Source organism: Cervus elaphus, chromosome 8, assembly GCF_910594005.1.
Source record: "Cervus elaphus chromosome 8, mCerEla1.1, whole genome shotgun sequence".
Taxonomy (NCBI): Eukaryota; Metazoa; Chordata; class Mammalia; order Artiodactyla; family Cervidae; genus Cervus; species Cervus elaphus.
Window position 1 is genome coordinate 20,039,763 of NC_057822.1, and position 18,680 is coordinate 20,058,442.

General features: G+C 43.2%; 1 protein-coding gene across 4 annotated transcripts in view; it reads left to right on the forward strand.

Moving 5' to 3' along the window:
- Nucleotides 1-18,680, forward strand: part of COL4A4 (collagen type IV alpha 4 chain) — a 146,156-nt gene that overhangs the window by 32,757 nt on the left and 94,719 nt on the right. For all 4 annotated transcript variants that reach the window (XM_043909826.1, XM_043909822.1, XM_043909825.1 and 1 more), the window contains exons 5-7: nucleotides 13,582-13,716; nucleotides 14,839-14,883; nucleotides 16,089-16,205. In XM_043909826.1, coding sequence (XP_043765761.1) covers nucleotides 13,582-13,716; nucleotides 14,839-14,883; nucleotides 16,089-16,205 — 297 coding nt within the window. The remainder of the gene's footprint in view (nucleotides 1-13,581; nucleotides 13,717-14,838; nucleotides 14,884-16,088; nucleotides 16,206-18,680) is intronic.

Genomic DNA, 18,680 nt, shown 5'->3' on the forward strand with positions numbered 1-18,680 from the left:
TGGAGGCTAATTAGTTTACAATATTGTAGTGGTTTTTGCCATACATTGACATGAATCAGCCATGGATTTACATGTATTCCCCATCCCGATCCCCACTCCCACCTCCCTCTCCACCCGATCCCTCTGGGTCTTCCCGGTGCACCAGCCCTGAGCACTTGCCTCATGCATACATACAGGTATTATTTCCTGCAGCCTCAATCACTTGTCCCTTCCACTCCTAAGAGCTTGCAGTCCATGATAAAAATGGCATTTCCTTGGGAAGTTTTAGCTGTCATTAACATTTTTCATATCGTTAGATGGTTTGCACACAAAGCCCTAGAATTCAGCCTCTTTATCACTCACACATCTGTGTTCTAGTACACTCTATAACTGTAGCCCGATAAGTGGTTCGGAGCAATTGTTTTCATGTTCTCAAAGCTTGCGCAAGTCGATTATGTTACATTTTGATGGAAGCAAATTCCAGTGACAACAGAGAAGTTGGCAGATTTAGTCTGTCACCACCTCTTTGTGATTTGGTTTTGATGTCTTCCTTTTCTTGCTGCATCTTTCTTCTCCGAGGACCGACTCCCTAGTTCACTGGGTCTCTGCTGGAGAATCATCTGATATGCGAAGCCTTACCTGAGCGGACACGTGCAGGTGCCTTGAGGTGACAGCAGGTGACCTGAGTGAGGGGTCCCAGAAAGGGGCCTCAGCCTTGGGGACTGTGCGGGGCTGCGTGGTCCTTTTGTCATGTAAACGGATTAGCATTAAAAAAAAAAAAAAACCACGTAAATCCATGACTGATTCATGTCAATGTATGACAAAAACCACTAAAAAAAAAGAGAAAATAAATAAATAAATAAAATGTTGAAAAAAAAAAAAACCATAGTGCCTAATAATTAAACAAATTTCCTGGTAGAATTCAGCCTGCCACCTGCCAGCTTGTAACTGGTTTAGCTGGTTAAAGGAGTTCCCCTTGTCATAAATATTATCCTTAAATTTTAAAGACTGGAAAACATACAGAAGTTAAAAGACTGAATCCCTATTTCTAAACAAGGCGTGGGAGACCTGGGTGTAGAGAGGAGATATCACTTTATATCATTCGGCCTATTAATAATATCATTAATAGCCAATATCCATATGGAGGAATGGGGCTTCCCAGGCTGTTCCAAAGAACCCACCTGCCAGCATAGGAGACATATGAGATGTGGGTTTGATCCCTGGGCTGGGAAGATCCCCTGGAGGAGGGCTTGACAGCCTACTCCAGTATTCTTGCCTGGAGAATCCCATGGACAGAGTAGTCTGGCAGTCTAAAGTCCATAGAGTCGCAAAGAGTTGGATAGGACTGAAGTGACCTAGCACTCACATAATATAGAGGAATTGGAGAAGGACATGGCAACCCACTCCTGTGTTCTTGCCTGGAGAATCCCATGGAGAGAAGACCCTGGTGGGCTACAGTCCATAGGGTTGCAAAGAGTTGGACATGACTTAGCAACTAAACAATGTAGAGGAATAACTCCAACTAATTAGCGTGGCTGTTGGTATGCTGACACCCTCACTCTTTAAACCCAACATCTGTGCTTGAAAAAGGAAAGCAAGCCTATATTTGCCTGCTACTTTTATTAAATAGCTTGCCTCTATTATTTACCAAACAGGCTAACTGTATGAAACCTCATCAAGAAAACCCAGTGACGAGGTTGGGTCTGAAGGTAGATTTTGGCATGTCTGCCCCAGTCAGTCACCTCATTAAACGGGCAGTGGTTTTACAGCCGTGCCCTTGGTCTCCTGGGTGGAGTTCAATCCTGAGTGTGTGTGTGTGTGTGTGTGTGTGTGTGTGTGTGTGTTCGCGCGCACACTCAGTTCAATCCCACAGCAACGATGATTGCTGAGCTCTGCGACCCAGTGTGAACCGTGGCCAGGCGGGTGCAGAGCTCAGCAAATGTGGGACTAGGCTGAACTTGAGAGGGTCAGGGTCATTACCAAAGTGGAGTCAGCCTTGGTGGTGGTGGTAAGAAATAAGGTGCATTTCCACACAGGGCATCTTCCACACAGGAACTTGGGAGCAGAGTTTGTGACTATGAGAACAGCTGTTTCATGCCAAGGTAGCGTGACTAAATTAGTTAAAGTGAATTACAGAGTTTTTAGGAGAGAAAATTGTATTTCTCCTTTCACATGCCATTTTCCCTAAGTTGCTAAGAAATCCACGGGGAAACAACTGTGTCGAGTGCTGTTTTTTTGTTTTTCACTCCTTTGTCACACATATATGAATTTGCAAATCACTCAGTTATTAGCCATTCATTCCTTCTATGCCATAAAGAAGGCTGAGCACCGAAGAGTTGATGCTTTAGAATTGTGGTGCTGGAGAAGACCCTTGAGAGTCCCTTGGACTGCAAGGAGATCACACCAGTCAATCCTAAAGGAAATCAACATTGAATATTCACTGGAAGGACTGATACTGATGCTAAAGCTGAAGCTCCTTTGGCCACCTGATGTGAAGAACCGACTGACTGGAAAAGACCCTGATGCTGGGAAAGATTGAAGTCATGAGGAGAAGGGGGCGACAGAGGATGAGATGGTTGGATGGCATTACTGACTTATTGCACATGAGTTTGAGCAAACCTGGGGAGATAGTGAAGGACAGGGAAGCCTGGCGTGCTGCAGTCCATGGAGTTGCAAAGAGTCGGACAAGATTGAGCGACTGAACAACAACAGCAAGAACAATTTCTTCCATTCATTCAGCAAACAGTCATTGAGCATTCACCATGTGCCAGGCATCCGAGGAGGCTGTGAGGCTTTGGGGGTAAAGAGGTGGGTCCTTGTGGCCTGGAGCTGGGAGTCCATCAAGCAAGACAGACTCACCTTCCGCCCGTTCCTACTGGGTGCCTGATGAGTGCCAGATGTGGGGTGGTCTGGACATTTCAGATGCATCAGGGAAAAGAACATATGAAGACCCTTTCTTCTCCAGGTGGATAATCTAGTGCCCTAACTTGATTTTGTACAGAAGCCTATGTGTGTGTGCTGGATGGTGCAAAGATATCTTGGACCTGGTGGAACCAGAGGTCACCCAGTGATGGCCTAGGGGAAGCCTGGCGTGTTCTCTCCATAGGCAAGATGGAGACCCAATTCTCTGCCTCTTCCAGCCCTGGCTTGTGGCTACATCACTTCAGTCTCTGCCTCTATCATCACATCACCTTCTCTCCTGGGTGTCTGGACCAAATCTTCCTCCATGTCCCTCTTATAAAGATACATGTCCCTCTTATAAAGATACCTGTAATGGCCTCTAGGACCCACCTGGGTAACACAGAACAAAAGTTGTCGTCTCAAAATCCTTAGGTTTATTACATCTTTTGCCACCCAAGGCAAAATCCACAGGTTCCAGGCTTAGGGCATAAACGTATCTTTTTGAGGCCACGCTTCAAACCACCGTAAGTGTTTGGGCAGAGACAACAGCCCCTACTCAGGCCCTGAAGTAAGAAGGAGATGGGCTGGTGTGTTGGATGGGCCACGAGGTGGCCAGCAGGGTTTGATCATGTAGGGGAGGGAGCCAGTGGTAAGGGACGCAATTGAAAAACCAGATACAGCATATCCTGAAGGATAGGCAAGGCTTTGAAAGATGTTCGGAGTAGACACAGGTTGGATTTATGTTATAAGAACATGCTGGCTGCTCTTCGAAGAATATATTGAAGGCGACAAGGGGCAGGGAGAATTATTAGAGAAAACCTGTCAGGAGGCTACTGTAGTCGCCCTGGTGGGAGGTCTGGACTGAAGACCATGGTACTTGGAGGGGTATGATGCTGGGCTAATGTTACACCATTTATGAAGATGGGAAAACCAGTGTTCCATGACCTGGATCAAGGGGTGACTTTTTTTTTTAAATTGAAGTATAATTGATTTACAGTGTTTCAGGTGTATAGCAACGTGATTCAGTTACACACACACACACACACACTTTCTTTTTCAGATTCTTTTCCAAACAGGTTACTATAAGATATTGGCGTTCCCTATCCTGTATAATAAGTGAGTGACCTTGTTTATCATTCAGTAGCAAAGCCATGTCTTCTAGTTCTCAGGACAGCACTTTTTCCCATTGCATCAAGCTTCCACTTAAGAAAAAACTTTTTTCTTTTCTTTTTGATCTATATTATATGAGATGAGGAATGTTCACTAAACTTATTGTGATTTCATGATGTATGTGAATTGAATCATTATGCTGTACATCTTTTTTATCTTTTTTTTTTTTTTTTTTCGGCTCTGCTGCTTGGCTTGCAGGATCTTAATTCCCCAACCAGGAATGGAACTGAGATCCTGGGAATTCCCTTTCTTCCAGTTTTAATGATATACTTGATACAGCACTGTATAAGATGTATCCCATGGAGAATTAACCTGTCAGTCCACTGGTTAGGGCTTTGTATTTTCGCTGCCATGGGCCCAAGGGAACTAAAATCCCACAAATTTTGAGGTGTGGCCCTCCCCCCAAAAAACTGGAAAAAAGTGATACAAAAATACAGCCTATTTATCAAATTAAAAGACATTAATAAATGAATTTTAAATGATTTGGAAGAACAAGTTATTGTCCTGCTTATATTAATGAAAACATAAATAATATCCATTTTACCTCCATTAAAAATTTTTTTAAAACAGCTAAAAATCCTGAGTCAGGGATATTACAGACTTAACTGACCAATTTGTTCCTTCATTAAGTGAGGTGAAATTAAGGTACAAGAAAACACTCTGCCATTGCAGTCCGGTCTCCTTGGATTGTCTACTCTTTGAGTAACACCTTTTATGTTATTTGTTTTATCATCCTTCTACATCTCCAGCAGTTGTTTCATCTGCAATAGAGGAGGACCTTGGAGGCACCCCTAAAGGGTTCAGGCTGCCCATTGAGGCCTATTGAGCTTTAAGTGATGTTATAGTGCCACCTAGTGGCACAGTTGTTGAAATGCAACCAAGAATTAAAAAGGGTTGCTGACAAACCCTTCTTTGTTAATTTTGATTATAAATAAGTGCTTGAGTGTATATTTAATTATACTGTGGAAGGCAGTGGCCAAGGTGGGCTGGGGGTGGTAATAAAAATGTACACAGATTCCTGGTCTCAATAATCTTACTGGACAACATCACCCCAAGTAGATATTAAAGTAACATGCATAAAACCATAATGAGAAATAAGTGCTAAGCTTATGTAGGTATTAATTGCTTGAGGGTGGATATGAGAGTTTATACAAGAGTGAGATTGATAAGGACTGGAGTGAAAAGGGAAGCAGCAACTTTGAAGTTGGGTGTGACTCTGCTTCTTCAGGTCGTAGCCAAGTGGCCTTCATCTCTCTGAGCCTAGGCTTCCTCATTTGGGGATGAAAAAGCAGACATAGGATGACTTTGTGCTTTACGGATCTAAGGATTCCATGAGAGGAAGGCACAGTACTTTTCCACTGACCAGGATGGAGTAAGTGCTCAGTGAAGGGTGTCCTGGCATCATCATCATTGTCATCATAATTTGCATTGGGCGAAGGTTGACTCTGAGCTACAGATGGGCCAGGGCTGCTATTCCTTCAGGTGAAGAGAAGACAGAAATGTGGCTGGAGCAGAGGGTGTGGCTGCAGACACTCGGGGACCAGGGTTTGCCAGGGTGGAGGAAGATGGGCTGTGCTTATTGCAGTGTTGATGGAGGCAAGGAAGGACACAGCAAAGGGAAGACAGAGGGTTAGTTGACATTGGTGTGTGCAAGGGAGGGGGAGACTTCAGTTAGGGACACGGGGGAGGCTGGTGCTTGGGTAGCCCCCGTGGAGGACCAGAGCATGACCCAGGGCCTCCACAGTGGGATGAAAGAGGGACAGACATCTGAGAATTAATTCAGAGAAAGAAGTGATAGACTTGGTCTTGGGAGGAGGATTAGGGTCAGCAAAGCTGACAGTTGGGTGGTGAGCTTAGCTGGTGGAAGAAACCCAAGTTGCCGTCTGCCGAGTCAGAGAGGAAAAAGGCAGCAAAACCAGTCTGGGCATGGTGAGCTCAGCTTCTGACATGATGAGTGCACATGTACAGCGAAGAAGCTTCACGGAAGTTTCTAAAGAACAGTCAGAGATACAGGCTGGGACTAGGAAGTTAGACTTGAGAACACAAAAATAGAGGTTTTTAACTGATCTGATGAGCACTGTTGTATGTGGACTTTCCTCATTTACACGGGGATAATAATCCACAGTCCTCAGTGCTGTGGGTTGGATTAAACAAAGTAATATATGGACACTGCAGGTGCATAACCAAGCTTAATAAATAAATACCTTTCCCTTCCTGCGACACTTTTGATGATCAATGTCTTGGTCTTATTGGCCAAGAGTGATTTGGAAATTTATGTGTAAACAGTGTAATAAAAGGCTTTCCAGATGGCTCAGTGGGAAAGAATCTACCTGCCAATGCAGGAGATGCAGGAGAGGTGGGTTCAATCCCTGAGTCCGGAAGATCCCCTGGAGAAGGAATTGACAGTCCGCTCCAGTATTCTTGCCTGGAAAATTCCAAGCAAAACCAGGGGGGCCTGGCAGGCTGCAGTCCATGGGGTTCCAAAAGAGTTGGACACGGCTTAGGGACTTCACTTTCATTTTCACTTTCTGGCTCAGACGGTAAAGTGTCTGTCTATAATATAGGAGACCTGGGTTCAGTCCCTGGGTCGGGAAGGTCTCCTGGAGAAGGAGATGGCAACCCACTCCAATATTCTTGCCTGGAAATCGCATGGACGAAGGAGCCTGGTAGACTACAGTCCATGGGGTCACAAAGAGTCGGACACGACTGAGTGACTTCACTTTCACTTTAGTGACTAAACAACAGTATAATAAAAGCATCTTTCTTATTTGTTCATTCATTGCATTCATTCAGACTTTTGCACTGATTCTCTGATTCTAAAAGAGCAAGAAGTAGTGGCAGAAAAAGTGTGATTTTATGTGCATTTGTCATTGTCTATCTGTAGCTATTTCTCCCGGTCCTCAATACTGCTCAATAGGCGAAGGATTTCTTTTTTTTTTAAACTAATTAATTTATTTTAAGGCTAATTACTTTACAATATCGTGGTGGTTTTTGCCATACATCAACATGAATCAGCCACGGGGGCACATGTGTCTTTCCGTTCCTCTTAGGGTTTGGTTCCTGGAAGCAAGCAGACCAATGGTAGCCCAAAAGGCTGATTTGAAGATTTAGGTTTTAAAAATGTACATATCGTCTTCTCTGTTTGTCTCATCTACTAAATGTTGTGAAACAGAGTTTGATCCTAGCCCAGCTCAAGAGACGCATCTGACACGGACGGTTAATGAGGGGGAATCCTAAAGGAATGCTCTGGCCTCGGAGAGCCAGGCAGGCGTGGGAGCCAGCGTCCACTCCGATCGCCTTCAGCCTTTATTTGTTCAGCTGGCCCGAGAGCCCGGTGCGGCTGCAGCCACAGTGGGGAGGCGCGTGAATGGGTCTGATGACTCGGCGTCCGCCTGGCCTTTGGGTAGAAAGCCGTGGCCTGGCGGCTTCCCAGGGCATGCCAGAGCTTCCTCGGCTGTCAGGCCGATTGTCCTTTCTGGATTCAGTGAATCCTTTTTCTGACTTCACTGTCTCTCACTGAAGGTCATAAACCACAGAGGCAATTCCAGACCCACAGTAGCAAAAAAAGAAAAAATTCAGAGATCCTAGCTCTGACAGCCAGCCATTCATTCCCTTGGGCATTTTTTTCTTTTTGCTACAGTGACTGAAATGCAGTGATCCATTGCCTAGTATGGGTGAAAGGTGCAGGGGTAGGAGTGGAATGTTTCTTAAAAAAAAAAACCTTTTTTTAAAGATGCAAAATTCTTGTGATTATTTAATGATTCTGTAGTTACGGAAGTATCTTGTCTTGTTCAGTTGCTAAGTTGCGTCCAACTCTTTGCAACCCCATGGACGGCAGCACTGTCCTTCATTATCTCCTAGAGTTTGCTCAAGTTCATGTCCACTGAGTCAGTGATGCTGTCTAACCATCCCATCTTCTGTCATCCCCTTATTTATGTCTATTCATCGTGAAGTTAGTTTTAGTGTTGCCTGATAAATTAGTAAGCTCAACTCTTTACTTTTAAACATGTTTTTTCTTTTATTGATCCCATCTTTTGTATGAAGTGATTTAATGAAATTGGAATTATTCCATCACTGTGGATAAATGATTTACTCAGATTAGATAAACTCACAATGACTATTTCAAATATTGGTGCTCGGGAAGTTTTTGTGAACAGCTTTCTGGCATATTTAATACTGGTATACAAGGTTTTAGAGCATTTTTTAAGATGTATTCTGTAATAAGATAACTATTAAGAGGAAAAAACAGTACTGCATGTAGAACAAAACGCAAAGTCTATCCCATAAAAGGGAGGCCTTTAATGCTGTCTTGTTAGTTTTTTCAGTTGCATGGTAGGGGTTGTATGTGCAGTTTAGTAGGGTTGAAGGAAGACCCCTATGTCAGATCTCAACAACCACAGACACCGACAGGGCAGCGTCCAGGGCCACTGCTCAGCCCGGGTGGGGTCATCTCAGGGCCCCATCCCTACTCTCAGCCAGACTTCCGGGGATGGCAGTTCAGAGCCAGGAGAAAGCAGATCTTTGACAGTCTTCCCTTGGGTTGGGTGGTGGATCTGACCACGTGATTTTGTTAAGTATTGTTCTCTGCCTTTCTTGCATCATGGCCTGGGGCACCGAGACGCTGTCTGCCAGGAGCTCTGGTCTGGTGGGTGTGGGGCTGGGGCCACACAAAGAGGTGATCACAGGAGTAGATGGGAAGTGTCATTACGCAGGCATCTTGGACAAGCACCTCGTGTGGGGTGAGGGTAGTGGACAGCGGGGATTTTCCAGGGGAAGAGTGAGAGATGACTTGTGGGGCATCCCCTAAAGGGGATAGGACACAGAAGTCTGTGAAAGAACGGAGCTTGACATCCCTTGTTCAGGGATGTCAGTGTGACCGATCAGGGCTGGGGAGGTGGCAAAAGGGAGGGACAGAGAATTTAATAATACAAATGACCATCGCTCGATGTATTTCTGTTTAAGGGTGCTTTAGGTGGCGTGTTCTCAGTCAGGACACATTTCTATATTGAATGCAGTTTTATCATTCTTGCCACTGTGCTCAATATTTCCACTCCTGTTCCTTTTCTCCCCAAAGTTCCATTAGTGGCTTGGACTCAGCATCGCGTGTCTAAAACAAAATACATTAAAGAGAATTATAGCCAGTAAGTTGGCTGTCCTTTCTGTTCCCCTTTTCTGTCCAGACATGCATTTTGTTGTTTTTAGATCATAGGTTACTGCAAAGTACAGCATCCACAATACATAATTTAGAACTTTTTGTGTAAATGATATATAAGACAGATAATTTCCAAACTTAATGAAAAAGCAGTTATTTCCTGAGCCTTATGGGAATTAATCAAAACCAACTGAGATTAATTAACATGTAGAAAAGGTCAGCTGAAGTTATTATTTATGCTGACATTTAGATTGTAGTTTAGAAATTATATAATATCTAGAGTAAATAGATATGCCTTCAAAGTGCCCCTAAATGGTTGGTGCCCATATGATTAGATTTTATATTTTATTGTTGTCTTTTCTGTAACACTTATGTATACATTTAAGCTTCCTTGAAAATTCTAAGCTTATAGTATTTTTACGGGTGCTCAAGGAATAGCCGCTATTCTAATGATAATGAAAACATGTGAAGAGAAGGGAAAGTACAAATGAAGTATGATTTTGACTTATAAAATGTAGGCAGATGTTAAAGGTTGTCAGTAATAAAAAAAAAGGAACGAGGAAGAAAGCATAGAGCCCAGGGTCAGCTTGGTGTTAGGGGATTGGCTGAGTGGACAGACCCCATTTTCGGTCATACGGAGCATTTATAGGGACAGAGAAGTTTGGAAGTTTGCTCAAGTGGTACCCAGGCAGTGGCAGCTCCAACTTGGGCTTTAAGTTAGGATGCACTCTGACTGTTTATCCAGTGGGGGTTGAGCACATGAGAAGCTCTGGGGCTCCGGCTCAGGGCTGAGCCCCATGACTGGCCCTGGTTTCAAGAGGGTGGCCGCTTAACAGAACAATCTCACTCTCCCCCTTGTGGGATTTCATTCATAGGATTCCTGAGGTTGGGTCACCAGAACGGTGCTTACACACTGATTTCAGATGATTCAAATTTTTATGTAGACGGGACTGTTCAAAAAATCTTTTTCCCCTGGGCCCCACACACCCAAAGGATGGCTCTACATTCTAGGGTCCTGTGCACACTTTGTGGTTTTTGTTATTCAGTCACTAAGTCATGTCTGACTCTTTGTGACCCCACAGACTGTCGCCCCCAGGCTCCTCTGTGCATGGGATTCTCCAGGCAAGAATACTGGAGTGGGTAGTTATTCCCTTTTCCAGGGATCTTCCCAATCCAGAGATTGAATCTGAGTCCCCTGCATTGGAGGCAGGTTCTTTACCACTGAGCCACCTGTGAAGCCCCATGCATGCTTGGAGCTGAGCACTAATGATTCAGAATTGCCCAGAGCTTTAAGAGATCTGATCTGAACAGATCTCCCCTGAAATCCACTTAGCTTTTCTCTCCACAGATCAAGACTTCACTTGCTCACTAAATGCAGTTATCCAGGTTCTCTGGTAGGGAAAGGGGAGATTCAATGACTTTTCTTAAATATTTGGAAAATTTTTAGAAAACACACAAAAAAATGGCAGGTGAACAGTCTGACTTCAGATGGATACAGACTGTTTTCAGACTGTAATGAAATAGAGCACAGACTCTAAAGCTGTCAGACAACACAGCTGGACATGTGTGTGTATGGTACATAGTGTCATGTGGCCAGATCACCCTGCATTGGCGAAATCACTGTTATATACTTCTCGTTAAAAAGCTTCTCTTTACCTCTTCTGGAGGTGTTATCTTAAGACTGCAAAGTGAGTTATTTTAAAAAAAACATTTGAATCTAAGATACTCTCTGCTCACATCAAATTATAGACAGAGATTGAATGCGGAGGCTGGAAGTATCATTTAGAAACCCTGACTTTAGATTCTAAAGTTCATTCAAAGAGCCTCATTATTCCCATACATTGGTTATTTTATAAAAATAAATTTGAAGGAATCAAATCAAGGAATATGTCATAAACATTGCATTTGATAGCATTCCTTTTTGCAAAGTTCAAAAATCATTTGCCAGGGTCCAGGTAGGGTGTTTCTGGAGTGGATGGATGGTCAGGTTGGACCACCAAGTCTGAGAGCTAGTTACCACCACATGAACCCTTCATTCATTCATTCATTCATTTCTGAGCCAAAGGCCATGACAGGTGGATAGAAGACTTAAATGGTGAGCAGATGTCCCCACCCTCATAGTGCTAGTATCTCACTGGAGAGCAGACAATGAACTGATGAGCAAATACATAATTGTAAAACTGTGAGGGACTTCCCTGGTAGTCCGGTGGTTAAGACTATAATGCAGGGGGCACAAGTTCAATCCCTGGTTGGGGAACTAAGATCCCATAGGCTGTGCAGGAGGGCCAAAAGTTAAAAAAAAATGTGAAATGCTAAGATCTTAAGAAGGAAGTAGACAGAGTGCCCTGCTGGAGACTAATGGGGATGTGGATGCTCTGAGAATCCTCCTTCACTGGTGGCGGTTCAGGAGAGACTCACGTCGTGGGCAGATAGAGAAAGAGCCTTCGGGGAATGCTTGCACCCAGGCCCTGGGACAGATACGAGCAGCGTGGCGGACACGGTGTGTGGGGCGAGCACAGCACGGGGTGCAAGGGAATCTGAGGCCACACTCTGTGAGGCCTGGAAGGTGAGGAGCGCGGGGTTTACTTTGCTTGCAGCGGGAAGGCAAGGAGAACTTGAAAAGCAGGGCCATGCCATGATCTGATTTTCTTTCATGTCACTCGGAGAAAGGCCGGGAGGGGTAAAGAGGAAGCTGGAGAGTCATTTAGGAGCCTAGAGTGCAGGTCTCACTGATGCTGGCTGCACCGGTGTGGCAGCAAGGCAGCAGACAGTGAGGTGGGGAGGTTTCAGGTCTATTTTGGAAGTAAAATGGCTAGGAATAGAGCATGGGTTAAATGTAGTGTGGGAGAAAGAGGAATAGCAAGGGTGATCCCTAATTTTCTGGAGCTGGAGAAGGTGAACAGAAGATCAGATCTGGGGAGAAAAATTAGAAGTTCTATTTTGCATTGTTTTTTTAAGCTGGAGATACCATTGTATTCGGGACTTCCCTGGTGGCTCAGATGGTAAAGAATCGGCCTGCAATGCAGGAGACCTGGGTTTGATCCCTGGGTCAGGAAGATCCCCCTGAAGGAGGGAATGGCCACCCACTCCAGTATTCTTGCCTGGAGAATTTCATGGACAGAGGAACCTGGAGGGTCACAGTTCATGGGGCCGCAAAGAGTTTGACATGACTGAGTGACCAGCAACAACAACCATTGTATTCAAGGAGATGTCAAGGAGGAAGCTAGATATGATCGTCTGGAAACTGATCAGAGAAACTGATGCTGCCTACTTCAGAATAGAAAAAGCTGTGAGATTCGCTCTTGTAACTGAACATGCATTCGTGGCATCAGTGCATCTAAATGCAAAGGGGGAACAGGCTTAAAGAGAGCAGAGCTTTCCTCATCTTTGTCCCAGAGATGTTCCCACTGTGTGTTCAGGGGGAGAGCTGAGTTCCTGAAACTTCTTTGCCTAAAAGAAAAGGTGATATTTTCATTCCTGGAAGGAAATTAGATTGCATAAAAGTAATGTGACGTGGAGAGCCAGCTTCCAAATTAGGGATAACAGAGCAGATAAAATCAGCTAAAAAATAAATGTTTCTCTCTAAAAGGGCAGACCAGTCATTAGCCATTTGAAGGAAATAAAAGATCTGGGAGTTTTTCCTCACTCTTGTGTCACTAACATAATGTTAATGAGACTTCGTTTAAAAATTACTTACTTCAGGGCACTTCCCTGGTGGTCCCCTTGTGATGCAGGGGATGTGGGTTCGATCCCTGGTCGGGGAACTAGGATCCCACATGCCACAACTACTGAGCTCGTGTGCCATGACTGGAGAATCCATGCGTGGCAACTAAAACATGATGCAGCCAAATAAATTTTTTAAAAATTACTTACTTCATTAAACAGCTCAAGATTTACAAATTTCAGTGACAGAATGAAAATAATAAGAGGGCTTCCCTGGTGGCTCAGAGGTAAAGCCTCTGCCTGCAGTGCGGGAGACCCAGCTTTGATCCCTGGATCAGGAAGATCCCCTGGAGAAGGAAATGGCAACCCACTCCAGTACTCTTGCCTGGAAAATTCCGTGGGCTACAATCCATGGGGTCACAAAGAATTGGACACAACTGAGTGACTTCACTTTCACTTTTTCCATCAGTATGTAGATATGTGTGTGTGTACATGCAGTAATTCAAATTTATTGTATAGCTTTGATTCAGATTGAAAAAGGCAACATTTTCTTTCTTTTTTGGTAATTAATTCATCATTTGTCCTTCTGTTGTTAAATTTTGCTCCATCCTTAATTTTCCAGTCTTCTGTAAACCCAAGTCACCATATATTTGTGTTAGAAAACTCTACTTAAGGCTCATCCACCCCTCCCTTACCTTTTTAACCTTTCTTCCTAGGGTCAACCGGGACCACCAGGGCCACAGGGTCCTATTGGACCCCTGGGACCCCCAGGACCCATTGGGATCCCAGGAGAGAAAGGGATGAAAGGTGATAGTGGCCGTCCTGGAGCAGCAGGTGACAAAGGTGACAAGGTAAGCCTCTTCTTAAGTGAAACTCATTTAACCACTCACCAGTGTTGCTATGCCAGATTTTTTTTTTTTTTTTGTATAATCTCAAGTTGTACCTTATAAAAATTAAGCCTGAACTCCTCTTGTATAATCAACCCTCATTTCTAGCCCCCTTTCCAGAGGAGCATGCCTCTCTGGATGTTTTCTAGATACTTAGAGAGAAGAGCATGTCGGGCTTCCTGGTGGCTCAGTGGTGAAGAATCCGCCTGCCAATGCAGGAGACACGGGTTCAATCCCTGATCTGGGAAAACCCCACATGCCGCAGAGTAACTAAGCCCGCGTACCGCAACTACTGGGCCTGTGCCCTAGAGTCCAGGAGCCGCATCTACTGAAGCCTGAAATCCCTACAGCCCATGCTTCACAACAAGAGAAACCACCACAGTGAGAAGCCCGAGCATCACAACTAGAGAGTAGTCCCCACTCGCCACAGCTGGAGAAAAGCCTGTGCAGCAACGAAGACCCTGCACAACCCCAAATAAAATGAATGCATAAAATGATATGAAAAAACATGAATGTATCCAGTGAGGAGTGGTTTTCTTTATGACTTTTTAAAAAGCCTAAATGATACTATAGGTACCATGCCAAGTCTTTTTTCACTCAATCACATGGCTTAGAAATCATTCCATATCAATTGTTGTATTGAACTTGTTCCTTTAGAAACTTTGTATAATATGCTGTAATATGGATGTAAAATTGTTCTTTATTCTCTGTTGAGAATTTGAAATCTTATTGTAGTGCGAGTGTGCAAAAACGGTCCTGTCAATTACCCATGTTTACCTTTAAGGTTTTCTTTCTCTAGGGTAAAGAGATTCTGGGAAGTTGAATTTCTAATTATCCAGTATTGTATTCTTTGAACTGATACTGCCATGTTGGCTTCCTAAGTACAAAAAGAAGGGAACAAAATGCTGATTTCTAACTGTTGGCATTTGAGCTCCTTAATGTAAAAATAGATGATAGTACCCATTAAGGGTTGTTTTTTTTTTTTTTAAAGCAAGCCATTAATTACTAATGCTTTTAAGTAAATCAACAGGTTAATCTAATAAGTTAGTAACTTTTATATCTTTGTTTTATTTTCTGGGATTTTAGGGTCCAACCGGAGTTCCTGGATTTCCAGGTCTGGATGGGATACCTGTAAGTATCCTTAAGTTTTCTCCATTTAGGAGGGGAAGATACTCATCAAAGCCTTAAAGTCACATGATCTAATGTATTTATATGATATATAGTAACTGAACAAAAACAACAGCAAATGGCAAACTTTTCTTTATCTTTTTATTTTCATAAATGGCAGGATATGTGCATTTCAATTTTGTGTAATAACTCTGAGACCAAAACACTTTACTTGAAGAACAAGGTTTTCTTTTTTTTTTTTTTTATTAGTTGGAGGCTAATTACTTCACAACATTTCAGTGGGTTTTGTCATACATTGACATGAATCAGCCATGGAGTTACAAGGTTTTCAAACTGATTGGAGAAAAACGTTTTAGAACATGAGCTAGATATACTTGTCAGTTCAAGTATAATTTTCTGGAAATAAATTTATTCTCATTATGAAATATTTTACTAGCTGTGAGTCCTAATGGTGGGAGTGGGCTTAAAGCTCTCATTTCTAACATGAAAATCAAAGGAAAGAAGAAAAAGGTATTTGGGGATGGTTATAATTCATTAGAGTCTTTCTAAGGATTTCAAGGAAAATTTCCTCCCAAATCTCTGAAAATATTCCAGACTAAATGAATTTAAATTGGAGTGTATGAAAATTAATTCATGTCTTCCCAGGTGGTGCTAGTGGTAAAGAACCCACCTGCCAATGCAGGAGACATAAGAGACATGGGTTTGATCCCTGGGTCAGGAACGTCTCCTGGAGGAAGGCATGGCAGTCCACTCTAGTGTTCTTGCCTGGAGAATCCAATGGACAGAGGAGCCTGGCAGGCTTCAGTCCTTGGGGTTGCAAAGAGTCCCAAGAGTCGGACATGACTGATGTGACTTAGCATGCACATATGCACTGTACTACATAGTATTTGTGGGTGGGAAAGGAAGATTCACAAAACTGAACAACATATGAGTCATAAAGGCCATAATCTGGGAACGCATATTGCATAACTGTTTTGTTATGATCAGTTCAGTTCAGTCGCTCAGTCGTGTCCGACTCTTTGCGACCCCGTGGACTGCAGCATACCAGGCCTCCTGTCCATCACCAGCTCCCGGAGTTTACTCAAATTCATGTCCATTGAGTTGGTGATGCCATCCAACCGTCTCATCCTCTGTTGTCCCCTTCTCTTCTTGCCTTAAATCTTTATATTCTTGCAAAAATACCTCACCTATAATTTTGTTTTCTGTAGGGACACCCAGGGCCTCCTGGATCCAGAGGCAGACCTGGCATAGATGGCCACAATGGCTCAAGAGGCGATCCAGGGATGCCAGGAGAAAGAGGAGCTCTTGGCCCACGAGGCCCCCCAGTAAGACAGCCACAGCTCATTTTAGTGGGGATCAAGTGAAAAGAGCCTCCCGTGGGAACAGACTTGATGTGTTCAAGAAACAGAGTTATTACAAGTATCCCGGGAGCCTGGTGAATGGATGGGGGTGATTGGAGGATGAGAGCAGAGAGTTGACATAACAGCTGTCTCAGTAGATGACATGGGGCCTTGCAGTCTATGGAAGGAGGCTGGGTTTTCTTTTCCATAGCATGGGAAGACACTAGATGGTTTTAAGGAAGGAAGTGATCTGATCTGACTGATGTTCTGCCAAGATGTTTCTGGTTGCTGGATAGAGAATGGATAGTAGGGGAAGGGAGGCCAGTTAGCAAAACTGAGGTTGTTTATCCTTCAGGGTTCACTGCAGCTGCTTAAACCCCTCTAGGTATTTCAAACAGAGAGGAATTTAATACAGGGAATTTGGCACTTAATATTAACAGTTGGAGGATTAAAACTCTGGGGTCACTGCAAGATTTCAGGGGCTCACACATAGCTGAGATCCAGAAGTTAGAAGCTACTCCTGCACCTCAACCACTGCCTCTCATCCCCACTTCAAGACACCAGCAAACACTTAGGTTTCTATCTTCCTGCTTGGCTGCATCAACAGTACCAGAAGAGGATGTTTTGCGCATTTCTGCCTCCCAAATCTCAGAAGTACATCTCCCAGGTGGACCCTACTTCACAGCCAGCTGCAAAGAAGTCTAGGAAATGTAGTGTTTAGCTTTCTAGCCCCCATAATGCAAAAGAAATAAATAAATGACAGGAGTTTGGAGTGGAGGTTCAGAAATAGTTGACAGTATCCAGCACTTAAGAGACCTTTACCGCTCTTAGTGTTTTTTTTTTTTTCCTTCAAAAGTTTGCACTTTTATTTAAATGTAACTTTAGTAAGAATGACTCTTTCCTCTACCACTTATATCCCATTTCTCTCTTTTCTCACTTAAATAAAGACTGGAGATGATTTGGCCTTTCAAAACTGATTTTCTGTGCCTGTTTTTCAGCCTTTCTGCTTCTCTAATTAAATAGCATCACCCAAGATTCCTTCTAAAAGGTTTTCTCATCACCACTTTCATCTTACTTTCTTCTATGCATTTTCCTTTTGCTCCAGATCCTAGTGGAAATGGTCTGAACACAGAACTCAAAAAAAATTTTCCATATTCACCTTTTTCTTGTGGTATCAAGTAACAACCAACTTCCATGGTTAAGCTTCTCAACCACCATTTGTTTTCAAACTCAGCCCCTTGAACATGCAAGTGCAGTCTGGTGAATGCACATTTCTTAAAATCTTCAAATTGGATCACAGCGCATTCTACTGAGTGTCCATGAACATCTGAGAGACCAGGGTTCTCAATTTTAGCTTTAACACAGCAGGTTGTTCTGATCACAGTACTGAAGTTTGTCATAATAGTCTCTTTGAAAAGTGATTTTTTTTTCCCTTGACCCATTTCGTATATGGGTGGTCCTCACTTTGCCCAGAAGTTGAGACTTTAAGAATGGCATGGAATCCAAAGGCACACAAAGCAACCTTAACATCCAATGGGAAAATTACTATTGTTCTGTGACCTTTAAGATATTTCATTAAAACTTCATAAATATATAGGGGTAATTTTTAAAACTAATATTTATTTATCACATTATAATCTAAAACATTAAAAACATTGAGAATTAAAGGGTTTTCTTTCTTTGTAAAAACTTATTAAAGACAGTTTGAATTGGGCTTGCCTTCTCCTGGTCCTGTAACTTAGGACATGAAGTGGAGGGGTTTTTTGTGCTTTGGTGAGTATCACCCTCTTTTCTAAGTTTGGACCAGCTTCCAGTGTGGTGAAATATCTCTAAGAGTTTCTTTACCATGAGGTTCTTCTGTCTGTGTCACTTCCTCTGGTACATCTTCATTCTTTTAGTCACAACCGCTCCTTCTTTTATATGGATATGTTTACCTTCACTGAATTCCTCTGGCTTGAAAGACAGTAGTGACAACACTCTCACAATAGCTCTTTTTTCCATAACTCCACTTACATTCTGTTTGAATTTCGCCTCCAGTATTAGCATTTTTCATTTCCTTTTCATCTTTGTTAGCCAATTCTCTCTTTCAATGATTTATTTTCACGAAATGTCACTTGGGTGTCTCACTGGGACGGTAACCAGGGGCAACACAGCTACATACTTCGCTGTGTGTGAGCTAACAGATGTTAGTGACCAGTCACGGGTAGACTTTGAAAGGAGTGATATGATCCCTTCGTGGTCTTCGTTCACCTGTTACTTACATAGCGATCTGTGGACCATTGAGCTAGCAGTGATGTTTGTGTTTTATGTGTTGGCTCAGTTAATACACAGTGGTAACTGAAATTTGAAGCAGTTGGTTGGAGGACTGGTGTGATGTAACTTATTTGTGGAACTGAAACACAGTTCAGTTGTGTGTTGGAACTGTGAGAAGCAACAACTGTCTGTATAAGAAAATCTGAT